Raw genomic sequence first — 23,014 nt, 5'->3', positions numbered from 1 at the left:
ATCTGTGATAATATCAAACTATAAAATAAAACATTAACTTATAATAATTATAATATAAGATTGAAGTGTTTAGTAAATATTTAGTAAAGTATTTTGCTTGCCATGTTTATAATGTTTTTATAAGTTGTAGATATATTTTAATTATGCGCGTGTAAAAGTTATTGAATATATGGATGCTGCATATAGTATGTTGCCTTTCTGCTGTTTTCCCATTTTCTTAGATAATTATACAACTACTGAGCACATAGAGGAGTAAATTCTAAGTCTTACTGCCGCACTCAGAGTGGAACATTAATTACTTAAAAGTTAAATGTAATTAATTCAACATTTTAACATATAAACACCATACATTATCTGTCAAACTCTTCATTATATTGAAGGTTAATGATAATTAAATGTCTCCGAGTACGGCAGTTAGCCGTTAGACGAGAACGCCTCCGTGGTCCAGTGGTTCAGAGCTCGGCTTTTGACTCGGAGGTCGTGGGTTCTATTCCCGTGTTGGAAACATGTTATTTCCAAGTTTGGTTAGGTTAGGTTAGTTGCGACATACGCTGATGATATTGCTTACCTGGCCGTTGATAATGACCATGAAAATGCCAGTGAAAAACTCCAGCATGTCCTAAACTTAGTCTCCTCATGGTTCCAAAAGTGGCGCATTCGAGCTAGCGCCCTCAAATCAAATCACATCACCTTTACCCTAAGAAAAGATAACTGTCCCCCAGTATACCTAGAGAATAGTGCTCTACCTCAGACAGACTGTGTGACTGTGTGTGACAGGTACTTTATACCTGGGTTTTCATCTGGACCGACGAATCACGTGGAAAAATCATATTAAAGCAAAGCGAGATCAAATCAACCTTAAGTTCCGCAACCTGAACTGGCTGTTAGGAAGAAAATCAGCACTTTCCCTAGAGAACAAACTCTTAATTTATAACACCACATTAAAGCCTATTTGGACATATGGAATTCCAATATGGGGAGTTGCCTGTAAAAGCAATATCATGTGCCTCCAAAGAGTGCAAAATAATATTCTAAGGAACATAGCCAAAGCTCCATGGTTTACTAGAACCAGCGAAGTACATGAGTACCTAAATGTACCAACTGTGGCCACTGAGATTAAACGCTATAAAAATCAGCACGCTATACGCCTTACCAATCATGTAAACCCCCTTGCCCAGGAACTGCTCGACCCCCGCAACGTGGTTAAATGATTGAAAAGAAACCACTTATTTCACTGATTAGAGTATGAAGCACTGGCTTCAGATCCTCTTAAACGCCATTCAATCATTCAAAACATCTAATCATAGTCTGGCGACTGATTGTAGATCGAATATAAGGGAAAAAAAAAATTTGGTTAGGATAATGCAGGCTGATCACCTGAGTGTCTGACAAGTAAGATGATCCATGCGTCGGATGGGCATGTAAAGAGTCGGTCCTGCGCCTGATCTCTCGCCAGTCGTGTCGGTCTGCCGTCCCACTGGGTTATGAGAGTAAAGGAATAGAGAGTGCACTTGTGCACTTGTGTACTGCGCACACACTTGGGCACTATAAAATTACTCCTGCGTAGCTGGTCTGGTTTCAATTAAACCGGCCACCGTCACCGAAACCGGTGTGGGAGCTATTATTATTATTATTAGCCGTTAGACAGAAAAAAATGTTTCATGGTCTTAAAAATAATATATTTAAAACATAATTTATTATGAAAACAATTTTAGTAGAAAGTGTCAAATCACACTCAATTTTTTTAAATCAAAGCTAAATAACAAGCTGATTAAGGTTTCTTACAGACGAACGGCACGTGTCGGCGGCAGTCCACGGCAGTCGGCGTGATAGTTTTAGGAAAGGTCGTGGTAGGCCCCTTGCAAGCGTCATAAACTATCAACGGCTGCCGTCGACTGCCGCCGACACGTGCCGCTGACACGTGCCGTTCGTCTGTAAGCGCTCTAAGAAAACATATATTTTAGTGAAAGAAATTACTTTCAAATATAAATCTTTATATATAAAGCTCTAAGGTGACTGACTGACATAGTGATCTATCAACGCACAGCCTAAACCACTGGACCGATCGGGCTGAAATTTGGCATGCAGGTAGATGTTATGATGTAGGCATCCGCTAAGAAAGGATTTTGATCAATTCTTCCCCCAGGGATATAATAGGGAATGAAAGTTTGTATATAATAATACTTCTTAACGCGAGCGAAGCCGCGGGCAAAAGCTCATAAGTAATAAACTTAAAGTCTATTTACATAAAAATTGCGTTTTCTATTTTATCATAAAAAATAAAAATACTAAAATAGAAACAAGCTTATCATAAAAAAAAAAACATTTAAGTTCTGTTCTTAGTTTTCGGGTATGTATAAAGATCTTGAAGTTATTACTACCTTCCATCAGTATGGTTGTGATTATCTGCAATTTCTTTATACTTCTTTTCCTCTAAACTTTGTCTCTTTATGGCATAGTATTTAGAAAAAACATAGTACTTTACAACAATAATAGTTAGTAAAACCAGACCTAGTCATAGTGGGCCTTTTCCATTACTATCTTGGTTGGAACTAGAACTACCTTGTTTGTCTTCTTTTGGAGGTAGAACTTGAAATCGAATACTATTTCCTTTGTTCCTTTTTTGTACTATTCTACCAATAGATTTCAGGTTTCTTTCCATTGTAGTGTAAACATCCTCCTGGAATAAATTTAATATAAATTTTAAGATTTACGCAAAAAACATGCATCAACATGAAATTCATTAAGATTAGTTACGACTATAGAGTTAATATTACCTACAGGTAATATTAACTTTATGGTTACAACAAGGCTGTTTATTAATGTGGCAAGAAAAGGAACTAACGCTTCTATCATACAAAAACATCATTTTTGACAGTTCTCCTTTACCAGCAGCGCCCATTGACATTGTTGACATATTAATTTAAAGCCTTGTCGAACTATATATAATGATCAGCTTTAAATATAAAAAACTTTAAATATAATTATTAGAATATGAAAAAAAATCATATCAAAATATATAAAAAGAACAGTAAAATTATGATGTAATCTGAACATTATGAGAAACTTACCAATTTTGCTTCTCCTTCCGGGTCGTCAGCATTTATGACAACTCGGACTTCATAGCTTTTACCAACTAATTTTTCTATTTTCTTTACCCTAGTCATCAAATCATGTTGAGCTATTTTTGTAGATAAGGTTAGCAGCTTGTCTCCTTTAATAACATTGTCTCTACTTGATTGCTTTTGTTTGCGTCTTTGAAGCTCTTCCTCGTGATACTGGGCATTTGTCATCAACCTGAAATATTTTGGTGGTGACTGATTAATATACACAGTAAGGGCCTGTTTCACCACTTCCTGATAAGGCTATCCACCAATTAACTTGACAGATCAAGTATGGAGAATCTGTTAAAAAAGTTGTGAATAGCCTAATAGGCACTTTGTCAGAAAGTGGTGAAACAGGCCCTTAGTCTTTTTTGTCTGAACTAAGGGTTATCATTCTCAGCAACTACTTTTGTAAATAATAAAATAAATATAATATGATAAAAAAATATCTTACTTGTACACAGGCCTTCTAGATTTAGAGTCCGCATCTTCTATTTTAACTAACTTCAAGTCTCGTCTTGAGGACAGATTTTGAGCATTTTTTAAGTCGGTAATAGTAAGAGAGTCATCTGGACCTATTAAAGTTATTCTTTCCTCGAAAACTTTCTTCTTAGGCACCTCTTTTCCCTCGGCAGTTATTCTTGTAGGTATCTGCTTGCTTGCAGTGCCAAAGTTTCTTAGAATGGATATAAACTTAAGCATTGTTTCTACAATTTTCCACTATATTACATAAAGTCAAAAAACTTTACTGCAACAAAACAGTATATCAACATTGGTTATCTTCGTGTTTTTTACCAAAAGTAAATGTTCCCTATACTTATTTCATATTTATTTACGATAGATGGGACTGGTTTTTTGTGTACAAATACTTATTGTATGTTATTTTTCAAATTACCGTATTCATAAAAAAAGGAGTGACGAACCCGAGAAGTAGGTAGTTTTCCTGTTTTCCTCAACTGTCAAAAGGGACAATGACAAATGACAAATCATGTTTTTTTTCATATTATGGCACTTCGGCCACGGCGAGTGTCGCGTATATTATGGCGGGAAAATAATATTCTAAAAATACAATTTTCAGCATTGTTTTTCTATATTGTCAGGTCTAAAGACTAGTTAAAGTTTAAGTAAAAGTCAATACAGTTAAGAAGTCAAGTCGGTCTATTCAGTAAAGTAGTAGACGCTTTGCTGAAACTTTCGATTGAGTTTTAGAGGAACACAAATTAGCACGTCTGTTGTGCACGATAACGAATATCTAATGGTTAATATCCTACCAATATTACACATTAAAACCCCAGATAACACAATTTTAGGAAAATAATACAAAAACGAAACATCACTCTTTCGCATTCCCGGCAAAACTGTCAAATCACGTATTAAGCCTCCCGCACACAGGAGCGATAATACCGCTCGGTAAAATCGCGCGATTTATGTTTTCAGTACATTTTGTATAGGGACGCTCATGTATTTACACACTGCTGCGGTAATAACGCCGCGATTAATGTATATCGCGCGGTATACCGCTCGGTAATAACGCGCGATATACCGATATACTCGCGTATGAGTAGACAACTATCGGTCATACCAGGGACTACTATCAATAATTGCTACAAAACTGGGCAAAAGCATGTAAAACTTGATACATTTCAATTTGAAAAAGACGCAATAATATTCCAATGAATAGGATAAGAAAGTTACTATAACGATGTTTTAGTTAAAACTCACGGAAGAAATAGCCCTATTTAACGTTGTTCACACCAAATGTCACAGGAATTATACATTTTGGTTTTGACAACATCTTACCTGCACTTGTGCAAGATAACGGATATTTAGTGGCTAATATTTTACCAATAATGAACATCGAAAACCTAAATAACACAATTTGGGAAAAAATAATAAAAACCACACCAACAATAAAAAGTAGAAGAAGTTTGAAAGTAACATGCCCACCAAAATTCTTTTAGGTGTCAGTTTTCAGTTTGACAAGTATTATATTAAGTCAGCGTGTTCCTGAACTGTTACCAGTTACTGGCCTAATCACTTAAGTCAATGATCGCTTAGACGTATTCAGATAATGTATTTTGATTTGTCACACTTGACAGTACACTGATATTTTTTAGAAACACGACCAATATGTAGTCAGTAATGGCAACCTGCAGATAATTTCAGATCGGTGGGGAACCAATAGAAAATCTAAAAGTGTTTAACGTCGCGCCGTCTCGTGGAGATACGCGTGGCTCCTTCGGGCTGGTTTATGCTTTATGGTCAAAAATGACGTTTTTGTATGATAGAAGCGTTTAGTTCCTTTTTTGCCACGTTCGTATAGAGCCTTGTCGAACTGTACCGTACTTGTATAATGGAGGTCAGTGTCTAATGTTCGGGCCACACTAACGTCAAATGGCGTTAATTATCGCATTGTTGGACGTTAGCCGTAGGTGTAGCCACAATGTAACGCGATAATTTTCAACGGCGTTTACAATGCCGTTTGCCGTTTGGCGATAGCTCTAGTGGCGGTACATCAAAGAGATTAACGCGGGAATTAATGCAATGAAGCGGCCACACTTCGTATCGTCACTATGCGTTGAGAGCCCGACGGGATCACACGTGTTGGCTTCGACTTGTTTGCATTTAAATCACACGTTTTTTAACTTAAATACGTTTTTTTTAATGAAATAAGGGAGCAAACGGGTCACCTGATGGAAAGCAACTTCCGCTGCCCATGGACAATCGCAGCATCAAAAGAGCTGCGCGTGCGTTGCCGGCCTTTTAAGAGGTAATAGGGTAATAGAGGAGGGTAGGGATGGGAAGAGAATCTAATAGGGGAGGTAGGGAAGGAAATAGGGGATTGGGCGACGTACTTTGGTTATGGAGTCTTCACTCCACTCTAGTTAGGTACTCCTTACGAGAAAGTAATTGCTTTTTTTTTGGAGATTTTGCAAACCGAACCATGTTTGTGGGATCTGAAACTCAAAAGTTACAAGAATCGTGGAATGCAAAATGATGGTTGACGACGAATAATAGAATTATTACCTTTTGAAGAAATTAATTAACATTATAAAAATATAAAAGAGACTTCAGAATTGTACGTAATTTAGAATTAAATCTCCCTACCTCCAAAACTACTAAACCAATTTTGATGCAACTTGCACTATTCCCTAAGTTGAACAATATCTAGTACAACAAAAAAAGATTTACTGAAATCGCAATGGTAGTTCCAGAGATATGCGAACACAAACATAAAAACTTATACTTACATAAATACCTACACTTTTGAAATATTTTGGCACATTTGTTCAGACGCTGATATACGAAAATTAGGCAGTTCTGGAATATTACATACATACGCATCGAATCGATAACCTCCTTTTTTTGAAGTCGGTTAAGTAGAATCAACGCCGTTTTTAACGCCGTTTTTAACGCCAATTGGGCATTAAACGTTGACCGTTCAAGTGTAGCCACCCACTTTAACGCGTTAAAATTATCGCAATAATTGTCGCGTTGTTGCGCATTGACGTTAAACGTTAGTGTGGTCCGAGCATAAGGCGAAGTGCCATAATATAAAAAAAAAGAAATCGCAGCCAAAATCGCCGCTGTGTGCAAGTAATCGCGATTTTACCGAGCGGTATACCGCGCGATTTTACCGGGCGGTATTATCGCTGTGCTTAATTTGTCTAATTTTACTTTTTTTTTTACTTCGTGTACACACCATAAAGTTATTATACCTAGCGGAATATTAACTTTATGGTACACACTGACCTCAGCTATCTTAATACACACTGACCTCCATTATACAATAACGGAGATCAGTGTTAATACACTATCTACATTGACATAGGAAACTATGCTATTATAACTATACTTACATAGCATGAAGCTAATCTGAGCTAATCGTATCATTCAAAGGCTACAGTGACTTGAGCCAGAGCAGTGTGAGCACTGCGGGGCTAAAATGGTCGCTTTGAAGAATCATGGAATCATAATATAATATTATTCATTTTTCTGAAATCGCAAAATGCAACTCTGCTTGCAATTCATTTCTGTTTTTTTGTACTGATTTGACATTTGTCAGTTTGACAGTTTTGACAATTCATTTGCTGAATTGATTGAGAGGAATTGCTAAATGTGTCCATTTTAGCCCCGCTGACCATCATTTCCATGGATAAGTCCGCATTTCCGAATCGCTGCTCTCTACCGAGACAAGCGTTACGCTTAGCGACGATCTTCGGTGGTGGTTGCAAAGTCATCATCTATCAACTTCCATTGACCTAGCTTGGGGTGCTCAACTCGACCATCTTTCCTTAACGGGGACATGGTCAGCATAAGAAAATTTCATGCATTACGATCAGAAAGAGCTTCTAGCGCTCTACTTCTCCGAGGTCAGCAGTCAGCACCAGACTCTCACTCGCTCGACAGTTCTTTGGCAGAGCGACAATCGAACAGCTATAACCTATATTTGGGACGAAGGTCGCACCAGGTCAGACGCTCTGATGGACATAACCATTCAGATTTTTCAAGTTATTGGATCATTCCCAAATCTGTTAACTTCTTGCACGGAGAAGATCAGAAAACGCGGCTTACTTGTGTGACCGATCTATTTGCTTCCGCCGAAGTTCATGTAGTGACTAATTTTGTAACTCTCGACTTGACCGATTAAGCAGGTTTATATCACGATGCCTTTTCTCAGGAGTACCCCCTAGCCTAGGTGTTTAATTAATACCCAAAGTCCTGGCTCACCTAAATCAGGCTCAAAGAATTTATCTCCTAGTGGTTCCACGCTGGGAACGAGTATTTTGGCGGGCAGATCTCAAGTCGAGTGCAATAGCAGCACCGTGTACGATTCGCGATCTGGAGAAATACACAATCGACATTTCAGCGGGGGTCCCTCTTCCAAAGATCAGGAAATGACCCTGGAAGTATAGAAATGTGGGGGTGGTCGTAAAATTGTAAAATTTCTGAGGCTGAGATGATAACCATATAAAATTATTGTTATTATCATGGCGACCTTCTACTCTCAAAACTTATAGAGTTGCCTGGTATAGATGGTTATCCTGGTGTAAGTTTCACAGATGTGATGCTATGATGCTCACAAGCCGACGGCCACAGTCCTTGCAAAATTCTTAGCTTATCTATTTTTAATAGATTAAGCTCTCTTATAACACTATTTTCTTACATAAGTAGATATCAATGATCATAGTCGAGCGGGAATTCTCCCTCTACCTGCTCGATGATGGCGCCAAGGTTGACAGAGCTACCAACATTCAGGAAAGAAAAGGAGGTAAAATCTGCGGAAACGGAAGTGCCTATCTTAATTATTATGCTTCAAATAAGGTAAGTATTTAATAAGCGTTTTATTTCAGGGTAAAACGCCGCTATTAATTGTAGCTTGTAGACATATTCAGCTTAACTGTTTTTTGAAAAGATAAAACCGACTTCAAAATTATATATAATTGAGAATTAAAACTCCAAAACTACTAAACTGATTTTGATGAAACTTGCACTATTTCCTAAGTTGAACAATACCTAGTACAATAAATTAAAGAATTACTGAAATCACAATGGTGGTTCCAGAGATATGCGAACACAAACATAAAAACATACATACATACATACACTTGTAATTTGGCACATATTTGGTTCAGATGCTGATACAGATTACAGACTAATATATACGAAAACTAGCTGTTGCCCGCGACTTTGTCCGCGTGGACTTCAGTTTATAGCGCGCGATGTCAACAATATTGGTGTCAAAAGCTTTTATAAAAAAAACCCTGGCACCCCTTAAATCAAAACAGTTGCGCAGTGTGCACATAATATTTAATTTTTTTTTTATTAGACTTTATATTATTTTCATTTTTTATGCCAAATTTTTAAGCTTATTTAGCCCCCCAATTACACAACTTTACCCATAAACTAATTATCATTGATAGGTTTAAGGTTACGTCACTGCATAGATAAAGTACTGGTTAGTAAATAACGTAAAAAAGAAATTAAAATCGAAAAAAATCGAGTCTTAGATAATACCACCTCTTATAGAAAGACTTTTGGGCAAGCGTTAGCGCGGTGTAGAAGACGCACGGCGCCATCTGTTATGAATTTTTGGAACTAACTTAATTTGAACAAATTTACGCATTTTCACCCCCTTACAACGCTTTTTTCAAGTAAAAAAGTAGCATATGTCCTTTCTCAGGCTTTAGACTATCTGTATACAAAATTTCATTACAATCGGTTCGGTAGTTTTGACGTGAAAGCGAGACAGACAGACAGACAGACAGAGATACTTTCGCATTTATAATATTAGTATAGATTGGGCAGTTCTGGAAATATGACATACACGCGTCGAATTGATAACCTCCTTTTTTCTTCGGTCGGACACTACCAATTTGGTACCATGTTCACAAAAGTGGTGACTTGATAATGAGATCAATGAGTAATCGAGGGAACTCCTTAAAATTTATATGGAGACATATAGTGATTTTAGAGAAGTATCCTAAGCATATAATGCTATCAAAAAGTAAGATTTTGCTCCAAGGTATGCTATGGTTCCGAAGATACTAAGTGAACTCCGAATTTCTTGTAGATACAAATTTGGGGGTGACGGCGTTGTTTTGAGAACTGAAAGCATATGCTACTATGTAAATGACATTCATCATCACTACCATCACACCATTCATCATCACATCAAAAGTCACTAAACAGCCTTTAGAGATGGGCGTTTGAACGTTTCAGCATTACTTGATGAACTCTAAGCAATAAGCATAAATTATACAGTGCCCAGTGGGTATATGCTTAAAGTTCTTTAAGAAATTCTAATGAAGTGGTAGTGAACACAGATAATAAGTTTTCATATTATGAAGGTGTATCCTGGATCCAAAGTCACTAATAATAATAATAATATCTATGGACGCTTCACACCACGTCAGTCTAGCCCCGTGCTAAGTACCTGAAGGACTTGTGTTACGGGTACCAGACAACGGATATATATTTAAAACTTTTTATACTATACATATATTTAAGATTTTTATTATATGATAAACATATTTAATACACATCCATGACCCAGGAATTTTGAAAAACTTTTTGTTCCGTCGGCGGGATTCGAGCCCGCGACCTCCGGCTTGAGCTACCAACAGCCCACCAACTGCGCCACAGAGGTCGTCAAAACTAACTCACTCAACATCACTAAGCTGAACCGTCTTCATTCTTTACTGAAAAGTGAAAACTTTATAATTAATATAAAAAAAATAATAATTATTATTTTTAACTCTGGTGCTCGGAAGTCTTAAGTTGGGCTGCGACGGATATTTTGTGCATCTACGAACACGAACGGAAGGTATCGCGTCGAACTGGCAACGTCGCATACCAGAAAATAACGATATATTTATCGGTAAATGTAACGTTATTTTTATAACTATATTATAGATCTACCAGAATCTGGTGGCAAATTTTTGAGGCAGATTTTCAAAAAATATCCTTGATCATTGGATAAATTTTTATATTTGCATGTTTCACACACAGAATAAGCCGCTATAAGGAAAAAAAACATGTTTTATTCGAGTTACCCTGGCATTGCTAGAGTCAATTTAATTTTTCACTTTTTTTTAAAAGCTTTTATTTAACGCTCTGTATGTATGTAAGTATGTATGTTACGGTGGAATTTTGCAACACAATTTTAAAGTAGATATATTTAACCGATTGAGCTCAAATTTTGCATACGCGTTTAGTTTGGATGACTATGCACGATATGGTATGTGACATCATTCTAAATCGAATATGGCCGACCATCCAAGATGGCGAAATAATTATTTTCTATGCAGTCCTACAATATAGATATTAAATGAAAGGGCTTTTTAGGAGTGACTCGAAAATGAATGTAATTTCATTCTACATCCAACATGGCTCATCCAAGATCGGGGTCAAGTTATTTTTAATGCACTTTTGCAATACGGGTATTAAATGAAAGGACTTACTGAGAGTAACTCGGAAACGAATGTAATGACATTCTATATCCAATATGGCAGCTTAGCCGAGGTAGGGGAATAATTATTTTAAAGCACTTAAATCAGTGATGAAAATCAGTAAACACACGTAAAAAGCTATGCAATTTTATAGCCAAATTATTAATTGATGTGACATTTTTAGCACTAATGCCTTATATAGCACGAATAAAGGACGAATAAACTTATAAATTATCTTTTTAGCTTACAAAAATACCGATTGAAAAGCCCAAAAAACGTCGTTCAAAACTTACGTATTTAAGTTAAATTCACGTGTTTGAGGCATTCTTGACCATTCTCATGGTTTATTATTTATCGGAACCACAAAACTCAACAATATCTAGCATTAAATGTTCACTAAAAACCTTTATTAACACTTTTTGAAATATGCAGACTGACCCCTTTGTTATGTCCTAGTAAGTAGGACATAACATTACACGCTTTTGACGCTTATACACCGATATAAGGCTCTCTCAACCTATGTACCTCAATGAGTACATATTCTATACTATAATACTTTATCTATGGTAGGTACAGTGCTGTCGTCTGTCAGTACTGTCACTTGACAGTAGTTGTCAGTTGTCATTTGTCGGTAATCGGTTCTTTTCGTCTTGTTGAGGAATTAGACAAACATGGTCAGTTTTTGTTATAAAATTTATCTTCATTTATCCAAGCAATCATCTTAAAAAACAGTTCGTTTATAATAAATATTGATTTTTTGTTACAGTCTGCCCACAAGACTTTTATTATTAAGCGGAAGCTCGCTAAAAAACTGAAGCAAAATCGCCCTATTCCACAATGGGTTAGAATGCGTACTGGAAACACTATCAGGTAATGAATAATATTACTTATATTTATTGTTAAATTAGTTTATACAGATCGTGAAGTTTGAATTGCCACAAACGTGTAATTTTGAGATATAAACAATCGGTCTATATGCATGACCGATTGTTTGTCAGTAAGTAAAAGGTAAAATAATTAATAAAACGCCTATTGTACTATTCTTAACTCCTAAAGCAGTCACAAGTTTAAACAGCCAACAATTTTTTTCTGCTAACATTACATGCGCTTTCATTAGTAAAATCCATGGTCAGATTGATTGCAAGAGTTTAGGTTATAAGTTGTAAGTAAGTTATACCCTACGAATAATAAAAACTAAGGAAAAGTAACTCCGTCGAAAAACATGCTTCACAATACTTGTCAAAAAAGTGTACCTTAGGTACACATTTCAATACGTTTGCAATATTTAGGTGACCTTGAGCGGTACTAGCACAATAGACATAACTATCAGTAGTTCGACTGCAAAGAAACTGACAGGTTTCAATATCTGTCAAATTCGTCGGGTTTCACTAGGATTATGAATGGATTGTCCCTCGCGCTGGCTGATATAATTTATTTTTAAATATTTAAAATAAAGATTTCAAAATTGGATTCTGTCAATTTTAATTGCATGTGCCAAAACACAAACAACAATACAACCAAAGAGGAACACGTCCATCGAATATGTCATATTTTTATATTCGTAGGTTATAATTTAACAACCCTAGCGACGATTTTCGTCATAATACGTCAAATTTAAAAATTTCAACATCAGTTCTAAGTCGACATACTCTATCATTCTGTCTACTCTGGTACTAGGCTGACGTTACATGACAGATCAAAAGGAACCAAATTTAAAACAGTAACAGTATAGAAGTTACGATTCCTTAGTTTTTATTATTCGTAGCTTATACCTGTCGAGCTTAAAATTATTTTAATTAAATAAGCCACATACCTACTTATGTTCAGATCGTTTTGATGTTAATGTAAACAAAAAAGTTTAAATTGGACCAAATTATATTTATTAATAATTTTATCATAACATACTAAGGTCCTATTCGACCAAACTTGTAGTTGTTAACCAAACATACGAGTTTTACTATCATGAGAATAATTTTACTCCTTCAATTTGCCCTAGGATATCTTCGTTTGCGTTTTACCAACTTACTCGAAGACTGAAATAAAATGTCAATTATAGTTCACAATGATACCAACCGTGACAGTTAACTCCCTGTTGTGCAACTTTTATCAGTTTTAATTAATATTTTTTATCGCCCATGTAAATATTTACTACCACCGTAGGAATTTGCCACTAGAGGCGCTAGTTTCGCGCGAGGTCCAAAAAAAGTCTTATTTTGTACTAGTTATAGCGGTCTTCGTGATACAAATTATTTTTTATGCAATTTACCAATTGAAAAGCGATCTTCGTAAAATTATTTCAAATAGTATTAATTGGCAATCAAAGAATGCTTTGAGAATTGAGAGCTTAATTAAGAAAAGAAATAATAATCTTATACAAAATATTCAGTTATTAAAAAAATAGCAAAGTAAAGGAGATATTATTTTAATTTAATTAAATAAATGAATAGGATTCCAGATAATTAATGGTAGTTGACTGTGATAGCTATACTTCGGACCTTAGTTGACAGTTGCGCCAACTAGTGAGCAAAAAAAACGGTAGCCGCCATTACTTTTACCCTTGGATTAAAAGTTGTTAAAATGTATTTAACCAGCTTACTCTTAGATTAGGAAACAGTTATCAGAGTCTTTTACTCCAGTTTGGTGGTTTGGTAAAAGAAGGTTTGGTTGCATTACAAGCATGTTACCCTCGAAGAAAAAAGTGCTCATTTGTAGTCTACACATGCTGACTACTCTTAATTACTATATTTTGGATTCTCTGGACACCCCCTGGTTATATAAACATTCAAAATAACTAAAATTCTGACACCCAAATTTCTTTGGAGAGCTATTCTACCGTCGTAATTATAAATGCAGGAATCGTCATTTTTCCAAATTTTTATAAATTACGTTCTCTACAAATATTATGATTTCAATAATTGTAGAGAACGTAAAAAAACCTTTAACCGCATTTTTCTCGAAACCGCCATTTTGCAAATAAGTACTGCATAAATTACGAGGGCAGTATTATAAGTAGGGTTGTACAATTTGGGGAAAATATGCGGTTCCTGGGAAATTTCTTATTTATATGAGTGAAGTTGCATGTAATGTAACCTACTGGGGAAACAGTGTTAAAGAAAGTGCGTCAGATATACTGACGGCCCATACCTCACAGGCCATAGATTCGAAGTTGGAAATCTAAATTATTAACATGATAGCTGCAACTTGTAGTACTTGTACTCAAGTTTGTTTAGATCAAAACTTATGGAGTACAGAATAGTGTTGGCTTAAGTTTTAAAACCATTTTAATTTATTTTCAGATACAACGCCAAGAGGCGCCACTGGAGAAGGACTAAGCTCAAGCTGTAAGCTGTAGTCTTAACTGATAGTTAATAAACACCTAAAAACACTATCTTGTTTTTTTTAATTAACCTTTTTGTAAGCACCATCATGGAAATTGATTCCTAGGCAGATGGGAGACCTACGTAGTTTGGTCGCGTTAGAGCCTGTCCAGATGAGGCGTTTAACGGGCGAGTGAGCGACTCGCGCATTTTATGCGCGTACCCGAGATACTAGAGCTACATATTATATCGCACCCAGATGCCTACGCGCGTTTTCATAGGGCCGCGCCACACCGGAATGGCATGGCCAATGGCGCGGCCCTTACTCGCGCATAAAAAACGCTTGCAATGAGCCTCTATGCACTAACTCTTATCTTAGTTCTAAAGCAGTAATTCCTTCTATAAAATTATATTTTTCAAGGCCTTCAAAATACTCCCTTACAATGGCTACGACTTCATCGTTTCGTCCGCCCAAAACAGTTTTGAGCTTATGGAATAAATAGAAGTCTGATGGCGCTAGATCAGGCGAATAAGGTGGGTGGGGCAGCAAATCACGAGATTCGACCTTTGAAGCGGAGGAATTCTGGCCGACTGATGTGGTCTACCGAAGGTTTCGGGGGAGGCTCCGGAATGAAGCGTGCGTCAGGTCGCCGATAACTGGTGATAAAGTGTAGTTATAATCCTCAAGGACGACTAAAACCTCAAGGACGATGACGACATAGAAAGAGAACGAAGGGCGTTGTCGGTTCGTGCTAATATGTTGGTCCGTAGGTTTGCGCGCTGTACGAGGTCGGTCAAGATTACTCTTTTCAGAGCATTTTGCACGACCTTCTACACGTGCAGCCTGTGGAACACATACACGCTTAGGGCCTACAACGCTCTTCGTGTCCAGTTTAACAACGCATTCAGAATGCTGTTGGGGCTTCCCCGCTACTGCAGCGCTTCGGGCATGTTTGCTGAGGCACGCGTGGATTGCTTCTACGCTACTATGCGCAAACGATGCGCGTCTTTAGTGCGAAGAGTGAGGGGGAGTACCAACAGCATTCTTGCTATGATAGCTAGTCGACTCGATTGTCCATATGTGCGTCACTGCTGTGCCATATCTAACGGTATGGAGCAGAGGTGATGCACAATGTACTCAAAATAGGTATTATTATTTATTTAAACTTATAAAGATAATTTTACTAACATAATTTATAAGCCTTTACTAACAAATGAGTCTATGTAACTTGATTTAATAAACTATTTCATTTCATTTCATTTCATAATATAATTTATATGTATGTTAGTCATTAAGGTATAGTACCTGGATGACCGAGCTTTGCTCGGTATAGCAAACACTCATTGACTTCGTGTTACTTTACAACGCCATCTGCTGGAATAGCTTTAGCTGTTGTGTCGTTAAAGCAATTAGTTGCTCACAAAATAGTATTATTATTCGCCAATAGATGTCAGGAAGAATAATATTTTTCAGTTTATCGATTATCGATAAAACACAAATAAAGACATTTTCTAAAAATGATTCCTAGCTAGATCGATTTATCGCCCCCGAAACCCCCTATATACTAAAATTCATGAAAATCGTTGGAGTCGATTCCGAGAAATAAAATAAATAAGTCCAGCGTACTTGTATAATGGAGCTCAGTGATCAAAGAGGATATAAACTACGTAAGTGTCTATTGCCTAAATATTGTTCAGAAACTAAAGATATTAATACAACATCAATGATCAAACTACTAATTGTCAGGGGTAAATGAAAAAATATAAAAAGCATTTAAAACACTTTATTGCTTAATTATAAGATTTTCGTAAGTCACAGCATAATGTTCTAACATTATAAATTGTATCACAATTTTTAATACTGAAGAAAAAGTCAATGTTTCGATTTTAATCCCATAAAAATATCATACTTTGTCAAGTGGTTTCTTCTTTAGAATTGCCTTCTGTATTTTCTTTATTCGATTTTGTTGATTGCATTATTTCTTCTAGTAATAAGTCTGCTAAGATTTCACCACTTCCGGCTCCCTATAAACAAAAATGCATCTCAGTGAAAACAGTTTTTTTATTGCCGGTATTAAAATGAAAGGTTCCAGTGGGCTAAAGTTTAAGGTAAGTATTACTTATTATAATACGGAACACGTCATGTGTATGCGGCCAGCCTAATCTCGTTTTAAGTCAATTTAGGATGATACATATTTTTAAATATTAATTTTACCTGTTGCGCGCTGACAGAACGAGCAAGCAGCTTCTGCATATATTTATCCCGGCGATGTTGTTCTCGTATACTTTTCAGTCTGTCGAATTCATCCAATTCCTCATCTCCACCATCTACTTCATCCACTGTTGATAAGATTTGGAAAATTAACATTTTAGAAGTAAGTAATAGAGGGCAGTGGTAAAGTTGAATTTTAAAACTCCTTAATACATAAATATTCAATAGGGTGGTAAACCACAAAACAATTACAGTGATAATGCGCATAGAAGTTTTCGAAAATTTTCGGCAACGGTCGTATTTTCAGAGTGACGGTAGACGATATTGCGATATTGCATTGTCTAAATGCATTGCGTTAAGATACATGTATTAGTCAAAATTCCTGTAGCTTTTGTAACACGGTCATTATTCACGGTCATTCATGCGCATTATTAATTTTGGAGTACTGTAAATGTTTCGTGTACAAGCACTGACCTCCATTATACAAGTACGCTGGACCGATGATACCCTTTGAAATGACAGCTATTTTTTGTGCCTATCTGAAGCGGAATCAGCTCCCCCATTATTAGGGATAGGAACTAAATTTGACGTAAAAATGACGTTTGAAAGTCGCCATCATGTCGCCATATTGGCGCTGATAGCAATAGTGGGAGTATTTGGAACTAATACTAGTGATGTACAACTGTCTTTTCTATTATCGATGAAATGTTTCCAGATTCAGATAATGTCGACCATTAGGACAAAAATATTAAATTGAATAATACAAACGCTGCATATTTGTGTTAAAGATTACAGACTTCCTCTCCGTAATTTAGATAGGCGTAATAAATTAACAACGATTTCATACGTAGATAACGTGAAGTAGCAGTACCTATCTATAATCCATTTATTTTTACCAGTTAGTACTACGAAAAACTAAAAACAAAACTGAAGATAAGCTTCTAACGAAAACTTTGTTGTATTGTATTTTCTAATTTCATTTCTAATATTATCAAAGTAGTGCTACAGTGTATCGTATTAAGGCGGGGATTAATCTCAATCAAAAAAGAATAACCTTGCACACAACCAAAGACCAAGCGTATACGCATCGCAATACGATTCATTTTAGCTTAGCATAAAACTATAGGTTCTCGGGCGGATCTTCTCTATTTTTCCTGTTTTTTTAAAATATCTTTGGAAATAAATATTAAGAAACAAAATTGTTCGGTTAAAGAATTTTTAACCCTTCAGTACGTGCCAAAATCTTTGCAAAAATGTAGGGTACGTGGTTTGCAAAAAAAAAATGGCACCCGGCCTACCCTCTTTGTACAAATAATGTAATAACCTTACATCTAATCCATATTTTATGTTTGAGTGAAAAATATTATAATATATGTTAAATTTTCTATCTATCAAGCCATCATAATATAGTATTTAGTCAGATGTGATATTTATCTCATCACTGTAAACTTTGAAATCTATGTTTCTAACTATTTCGCAACAAATATATTAATACATTATTATAATCTCAATAACACAGAGCTATACAAACTGTTTATGTAAACAATTATTTGAAATAACTTAACTTGTTATCAATAAACAGATAAGAGATAAGAGTAATAAAAACCGGTTTTGGTATTATACACAAGCAAACTTCGTCCTTAGTGCAATACAAATAAAGTTCAAAATGGCTGCGGCCGGCAAAAAGCCGTTATAAATAGGTAATTTTTATCTTGATTATTTTACTAAAACGATACCATTATATACTATTACTAGGATCTAAATCGTTTTGTACACGATAATATACGCTTTTAACGTCAATTATTTACAAAAATATTAAACAAATCGCGTTCAAATCACATAAATAACAACCAAATTTTCTCGTGTAAACTAGAAGTTATTACGATGTAAGTATTTCTTTCAAATGATTATCTAAAACTATTTATAAATTATAATTAATAAATTAAACTATTTTACTACTTACATTCGTTAAATCCATCAATAATATCAAACAAACAACACAACATGGCAGAACACACACGAAAAATTCACGATTTTCAAATGACTGACAAATATTCGTCGACCACAGATTGTATAATATTTTGCATGCAGAATGTGGCAAATTTATCGTAGATCATAACTAACCAAACTTCTTCATACAAAAGTAGTCTCTAAGTCAACGAAATACGTAATTCAATCGAACGAAAGAGCGCGGCCACATCCGGCCGCTTGGGTGTAGACGGAATGGCTGCAGTATAATCTGTGGCGGCCGGATCCGGCCGCTTGGGGATTAAAAGGTTAATATAGATTTACTAACAATTTATTCAAATAAAATGTACAATTATCCTAGTTAATACTTATATTTCGATGAAATAGAGTTTTTTCGGAGGTAAGTTTGTAAATTAATTACAGCCAAAGTATTACGTTTTATTAAAATGTTTATGGTTTAAGGTATTTTGAATATTGTGCTTTATATCTCATATTTCTTAACACTTCGTTAATATATTGGAACTAGGTAAACCAGGAGTCACGGAATAACAAATTGGGGTTTATCCTCGCCTTAAAGCTGAACAAAGCTGAATAAGTGGTCTGTGTGATTAGACCCTAACTAATCTCATCATATAATATTATAAAGCTGAAGAGTTTGTTTGTTTGAACGCTCTAATCTCAGGAACTGCTGGTCCAAATTGAACAATTACTTCAGTGTTAGACAGCCCATTTTATATATTTTATCACGCTGAGACTAATAGGAGCTAAGAAATAGAGGAAAATGTGGAAAAAGCGGGGGAATGTATTGGCTTTTTTTGTGGACCAATTTGTCTGTGTAATTAGATATTTACGTGGGAGAAGCCGCGCAGAAAGTCTAGTAATAATATAAAAGTTCCCTATTTATTTATGGATCTAGCAAGCCAATTTTCATCGATTTTCTTTATCTCATTTGATTTTCGCCATTTTGGCGCTGATTGCAGAAGTGCGAGGGAAATTAACTAATTGGATAATGCGATCCATAAATAAATATGGAACGTTTGAATACATTTTTTTATTGGGGTGGAGTAGGTAAGGTATTTATAAATAATACAAATATATGTGCGATACTTTAACATTATATTTTATTAGTTACCGTTACACAGTTACAGTCTGTCAAGAAAGAGGTGACACTGAAATAAATTTTCCAAACATAATCACGATCAAATGGTAGTTTTGCGCCTAGTATTTTCACAGGGAACGTTTGTACACTTCAAATAGTAACGGCAAGCGGTAGTAGCAATTTCCGGACGCCAACCAGGCTTTTAATTTTTTTTTTAACCATAATGGGCATTGTCCAAAAAAAATCACATGTACTTTTTATATTTTTTTCGATAAAATAGAGTATTCTAAGAATATAAATTAAATAATTTTGAAATTCATTGGCTAGTTTTTTCTCAATAAATTTTTAAAGTTTCGCTCTGACGTCATCATCGGCCGCCAATCGACCTCTGCATATGTTTTAAATTTCCTTTCAATCTTATTTATAATGGCTGGTTCGTCAAATGCAAGTTCTCATTATGTGAAAGCTGATACGAGAAGCTCACCAAAAGTTGGAAACGTAACGTTGGTCGAATTTATTGCTAATTTAACGCCATTGAAGGTCAAACAAAGGTTAAACGTATTTGTTCAAAAATATAAGTAACTAATGGGTATTTTTTTCGTTTATGTACAGAAAAACGATCCCTGACCTTATTCCTCGAAATGTTTTTGTAATGAGCAATTTAAAAAAAAATGGACAATCCCCATTTGTCTTCCTTCGTCAGACGGAAACCTGTCAATTATTTTAAGAGCATAATATTATGTATTTGATAATAAAAATCGGTTATTGGAGATTTCAATACAATTATTATAGATATCGATAAGTTTTATCGACGCAAAACTTCAGCACTATTGAATTTTATTGTTTATCAAAAATCGGTAAAACAAAGGGAAATATGTGGTGAATACGGTATAATAAGATTAGTGCCACATTTTTAAGTGCCTATATTATCAATAAAAGTTTAATATCGTAGAAATTAGCTGTTAAAATCACTTACTTGTGAAATGTAACCCCACATCCCTTTTTGTACCGCGTTTTTTTTTTTTTTTATGAAATAAGGGGGCAGACGAGCAAACGGGTCACCTGATGGAAAGCAACTTCCGTCGCCCATGGACACTCGCAGCATCAGAAGAGCTGCAAGTGCGTTTCCGGCCTTTTAAGAGGGAATAGGGTAAAAGGGGAGGATAGGGAAGGGAAGGGAATAGTTGAGGGTAGGGAAGGGAATAGGGTAGGGTTAGTGGATTGGGCCTCCGGTAAACTCACTCACTCGGCGAAACACAGCGCAAGCGCCGTTTTCTGTTTCACGCCGGTTTTCTGTGAGAACGTGGTATTTATCCGGTCGAGCCAGCCCATTCGTGCCAAAGCATGGCTCTCCCACGCATAAAATACACCCTTTCATAGTTTAACTATGAACTACCACCACTTATTTATATATTACTTAATCGCGTAAAACCTTTTAAAACACGAAAACAATTCGAAAGATTAAGCCATAGAGAATTAAAATACATACAGGGTTACCAATGGTTACGTCAAATTTAGTTCTCTACCCTAATAATGGGGGCGCTGATTCCGCTTCAAATGGCACAAAAAAAAGTGGGTATCATAGATCCAGCGTACTTGTATAATAGAGATCAGTGTGTTACAAGTCTCGGTTGTCGACTTCAGCTCACTTTGTTTTTTCTTTAACACCTTTTCTGGAGTTATTTAAATGAAACTAAGCGTCAATTCAGATTCAGACCACAACGTGCATTTCTACGGATTTGACAGATTTCAATTGCGTCATACAAATCTGTCAATTAGATACAAATTTAGAAATGCACCTACCCGTCGCGTTGCGGTCTGAATTGACCCTAAGAGCCAGTCCACACGGCGCGTTGCGTCAGCGTTGCGTCGACGCAGTGCTGCCGTTACGTTGTTTTACATACAAATAGGAATAACCAAGGTGATCACACGGCGATCGGCGCGCTGCGTCGTCGCAACGCACACGTGACGGACAGCAGCCCCCGAGACGACGCGGGATGGGGTGTTGACGTTAAAACTGTTTCGTAATAACGCTGCGATGACGCAGCGTCCGTGTGGCCGGCTATGCTTCAAAATATTTGCGTTGCGACGACGCAACGCAACGCGCCGTGTGGACAGGCTCTGCCGTGGGTACCTTAATAACTTTAAGAAGCGTTTGGATTTAAAACTTACAAACGGTCTCGCTGCACGCGGCGCTGAGCGACGCGCCGACGTCGCTGTCGAGTCGCTGGCGCGGCAGGCCAGGGAAGGAGTTCTGTGTGGCGAGAGAGTTCGCCGCGGGGCTCTTGTCTGTGTCCTCCCGCGTCCACTGGTTCACCGGTGCCGATGAGGACAGACGAGATTCCTCTGGAAAATTAGCGTTTTTAGGTTTAAATTTTTAATATGCATAGCTTTTATCGAAGGCTCTGAGCGCGGCGACCAAATCAAGAAATTCCGTAACTAAAAACCTAACCTTACCTGGGACAGCCATGCTTCGGCACGAATGGGCCGGCTCGACCGGAGAAATACCACGGGCTCACAGAAAATCAGCGTGAAACAGCGCTTGCGCTGTGTTTCGCCGAGTGAGTGAGTTTATCGGAGGCCCAATCTCCTACCCTATTCCTTTCCCTACCCTCCCCTACCCTATTACCCCTATTCCCTTTTAAAAGGCCGGCAACGCACCTGCAGCTCTTCTGATATTTCGAGTGTCCATGGGCGACAGAAGTTGCTTCCCATCAGGTAACCAGTTTGCTCGTTTTCCCCCTTATTTTATAAAAAAATACCCTCACACCGACCGGAACACGGCTGGCTGTGCCGGTCGGTGCGGCGTTGCCGTGCACTGTGCATCGTCTATTACTTAGACTAGACGTTACATGCCAATTGTAGTTGCATAAGTTGATAAAAAATGTTATGCATTAGCTTTACCGGGGCAGTCCCCTAGTGCCACACGCATTTTTTACAGTATTTTTTTATATATAAAACTCAAAGGTGACTGACTGACTGATTGATAGTGATCTATCAACGCACAGCCCAAATCACTGGACGGATCGGGCTGAAATTTGGCATACATGTAGATGTTATAACGTAGGCATCCGCTAAGAAAGGATTTTGATAAATTCCAACCTCAAGGGGTTCAAATAGAGGATGAAAGTTTGTATATAATAATACTTCTTAACGCAAACGAAGCCGCGGGCAAAAGCTCGTCTTACCATAACATTGTACAATTTGTATGTACCTACTTTCTTAAAAAAATGTCTTGTGTTTCCAAAGCCACGTCATTGCCCAAATTTGTACAGGCCTATGCAAATGACAACCAACAAAAATTCCTAATCATATTGTTGAAAGGATGTACCCAGTACCCACATTACATAATCAATGAGCAT

General features: G+C 36.6%; 3 protein-coding genes across 5 annotated transcripts in view; 1 reads left to right on the top strand and 2 right to left on the bottom strand.

Moving 5' to 3' along the window:
• Window positions 1–2,453: 2,453 nt before the first annotated feature.
• Window positions 2,454–4,021, bottom strand: LOC121728815 (translation initiation factor IF-3, mitochondrial). The gene is made up of 4 exons (XM_042117115.1): window positions 4,000–4,021; window positions 3,559–3,852; window positions 3,072–3,297; window positions 2,454–2,680 (listed from the first exon to the last, which is right to left on the bottom strand). The coding sequence occupies exons 2-4, from the start codon at window positions 3,804–3,806 to the stop codon at window positions 2,516–2,518; spliced, it is 639 nt and encodes a 212-aa protein (XP_041973049.1). The 5' UTR covers window positions 3,807–3,852; window positions 4,000–4,021; the 3' UTR covers window positions 2,454–2,515.
• A 7,614-nt stretch (window positions 4,022–11,635) lies between these two features.
• Window positions 11,636–14,442, top strand: LOC121728588 (60S ribosomal protein L39). The gene is made up of 3 exons (XM_042116760.1): window positions 11,636–11,730; window positions 11,823–11,926; window positions 14,353–14,442. The coding sequence occupies exons 1-3, from the start codon at window positions 11,728–11,730 to the stop codon at window positions 14,399–14,401; spliced, it is 156 nt and encodes a 51-aa protein (XP_041972694.1). The 5' UTR covers window positions 11,636–11,727; the 3' UTR covers window positions 14,402–14,442.
• Window positions 14,443–16,168: 1,726 nt separating this feature from the next.
• The window catches only part of LOC121728587 (bestrophin-4), a 52,681-nt gene continuing 45,835 nt past the window's right edge, over window positions 16,169–23,014 (bottom strand). For all 3 annotated transcript variants that reach the window (XM_042116757.1, XM_042116758.1, XM_042116759.1), the window contains 3 exons: window positions 21,825–21,998; window positions 16,589–16,713; window positions 16,169–16,398 (listed from right to left, as the gene is read on the bottom strand). In XM_042116757.1, the coding sequence (XP_041972691.1) occupies window positions 16,288–16,398; window positions 16,589–16,713; window positions 21,825–21,998 (410 nt within the window). In that variant the 3' untranslated portion in view covers window positions 16,169–16,287. The remainder of the gene's footprint in view (window positions 16,399–16,588; window positions 16,714–21,824; window positions 21,999–23,014) is intronic.

The sequence above is a fragment of the Aricia agestis genome, chromosome 7, assembly GCF_905147365.1.
Source record: "Aricia agestis chromosome 7, ilAriAges1.1, whole genome shotgun sequence".
NCBI lineage: Eukaryota > Metazoa > Arthropoda > Insecta > Lepidoptera > Lycaenidae > Aricia > Aricia agestis.
Note: the sequence above shows the minus strand (reverse complement) of the source record. Positions and strands in the feature narration are given on the sequence as shown.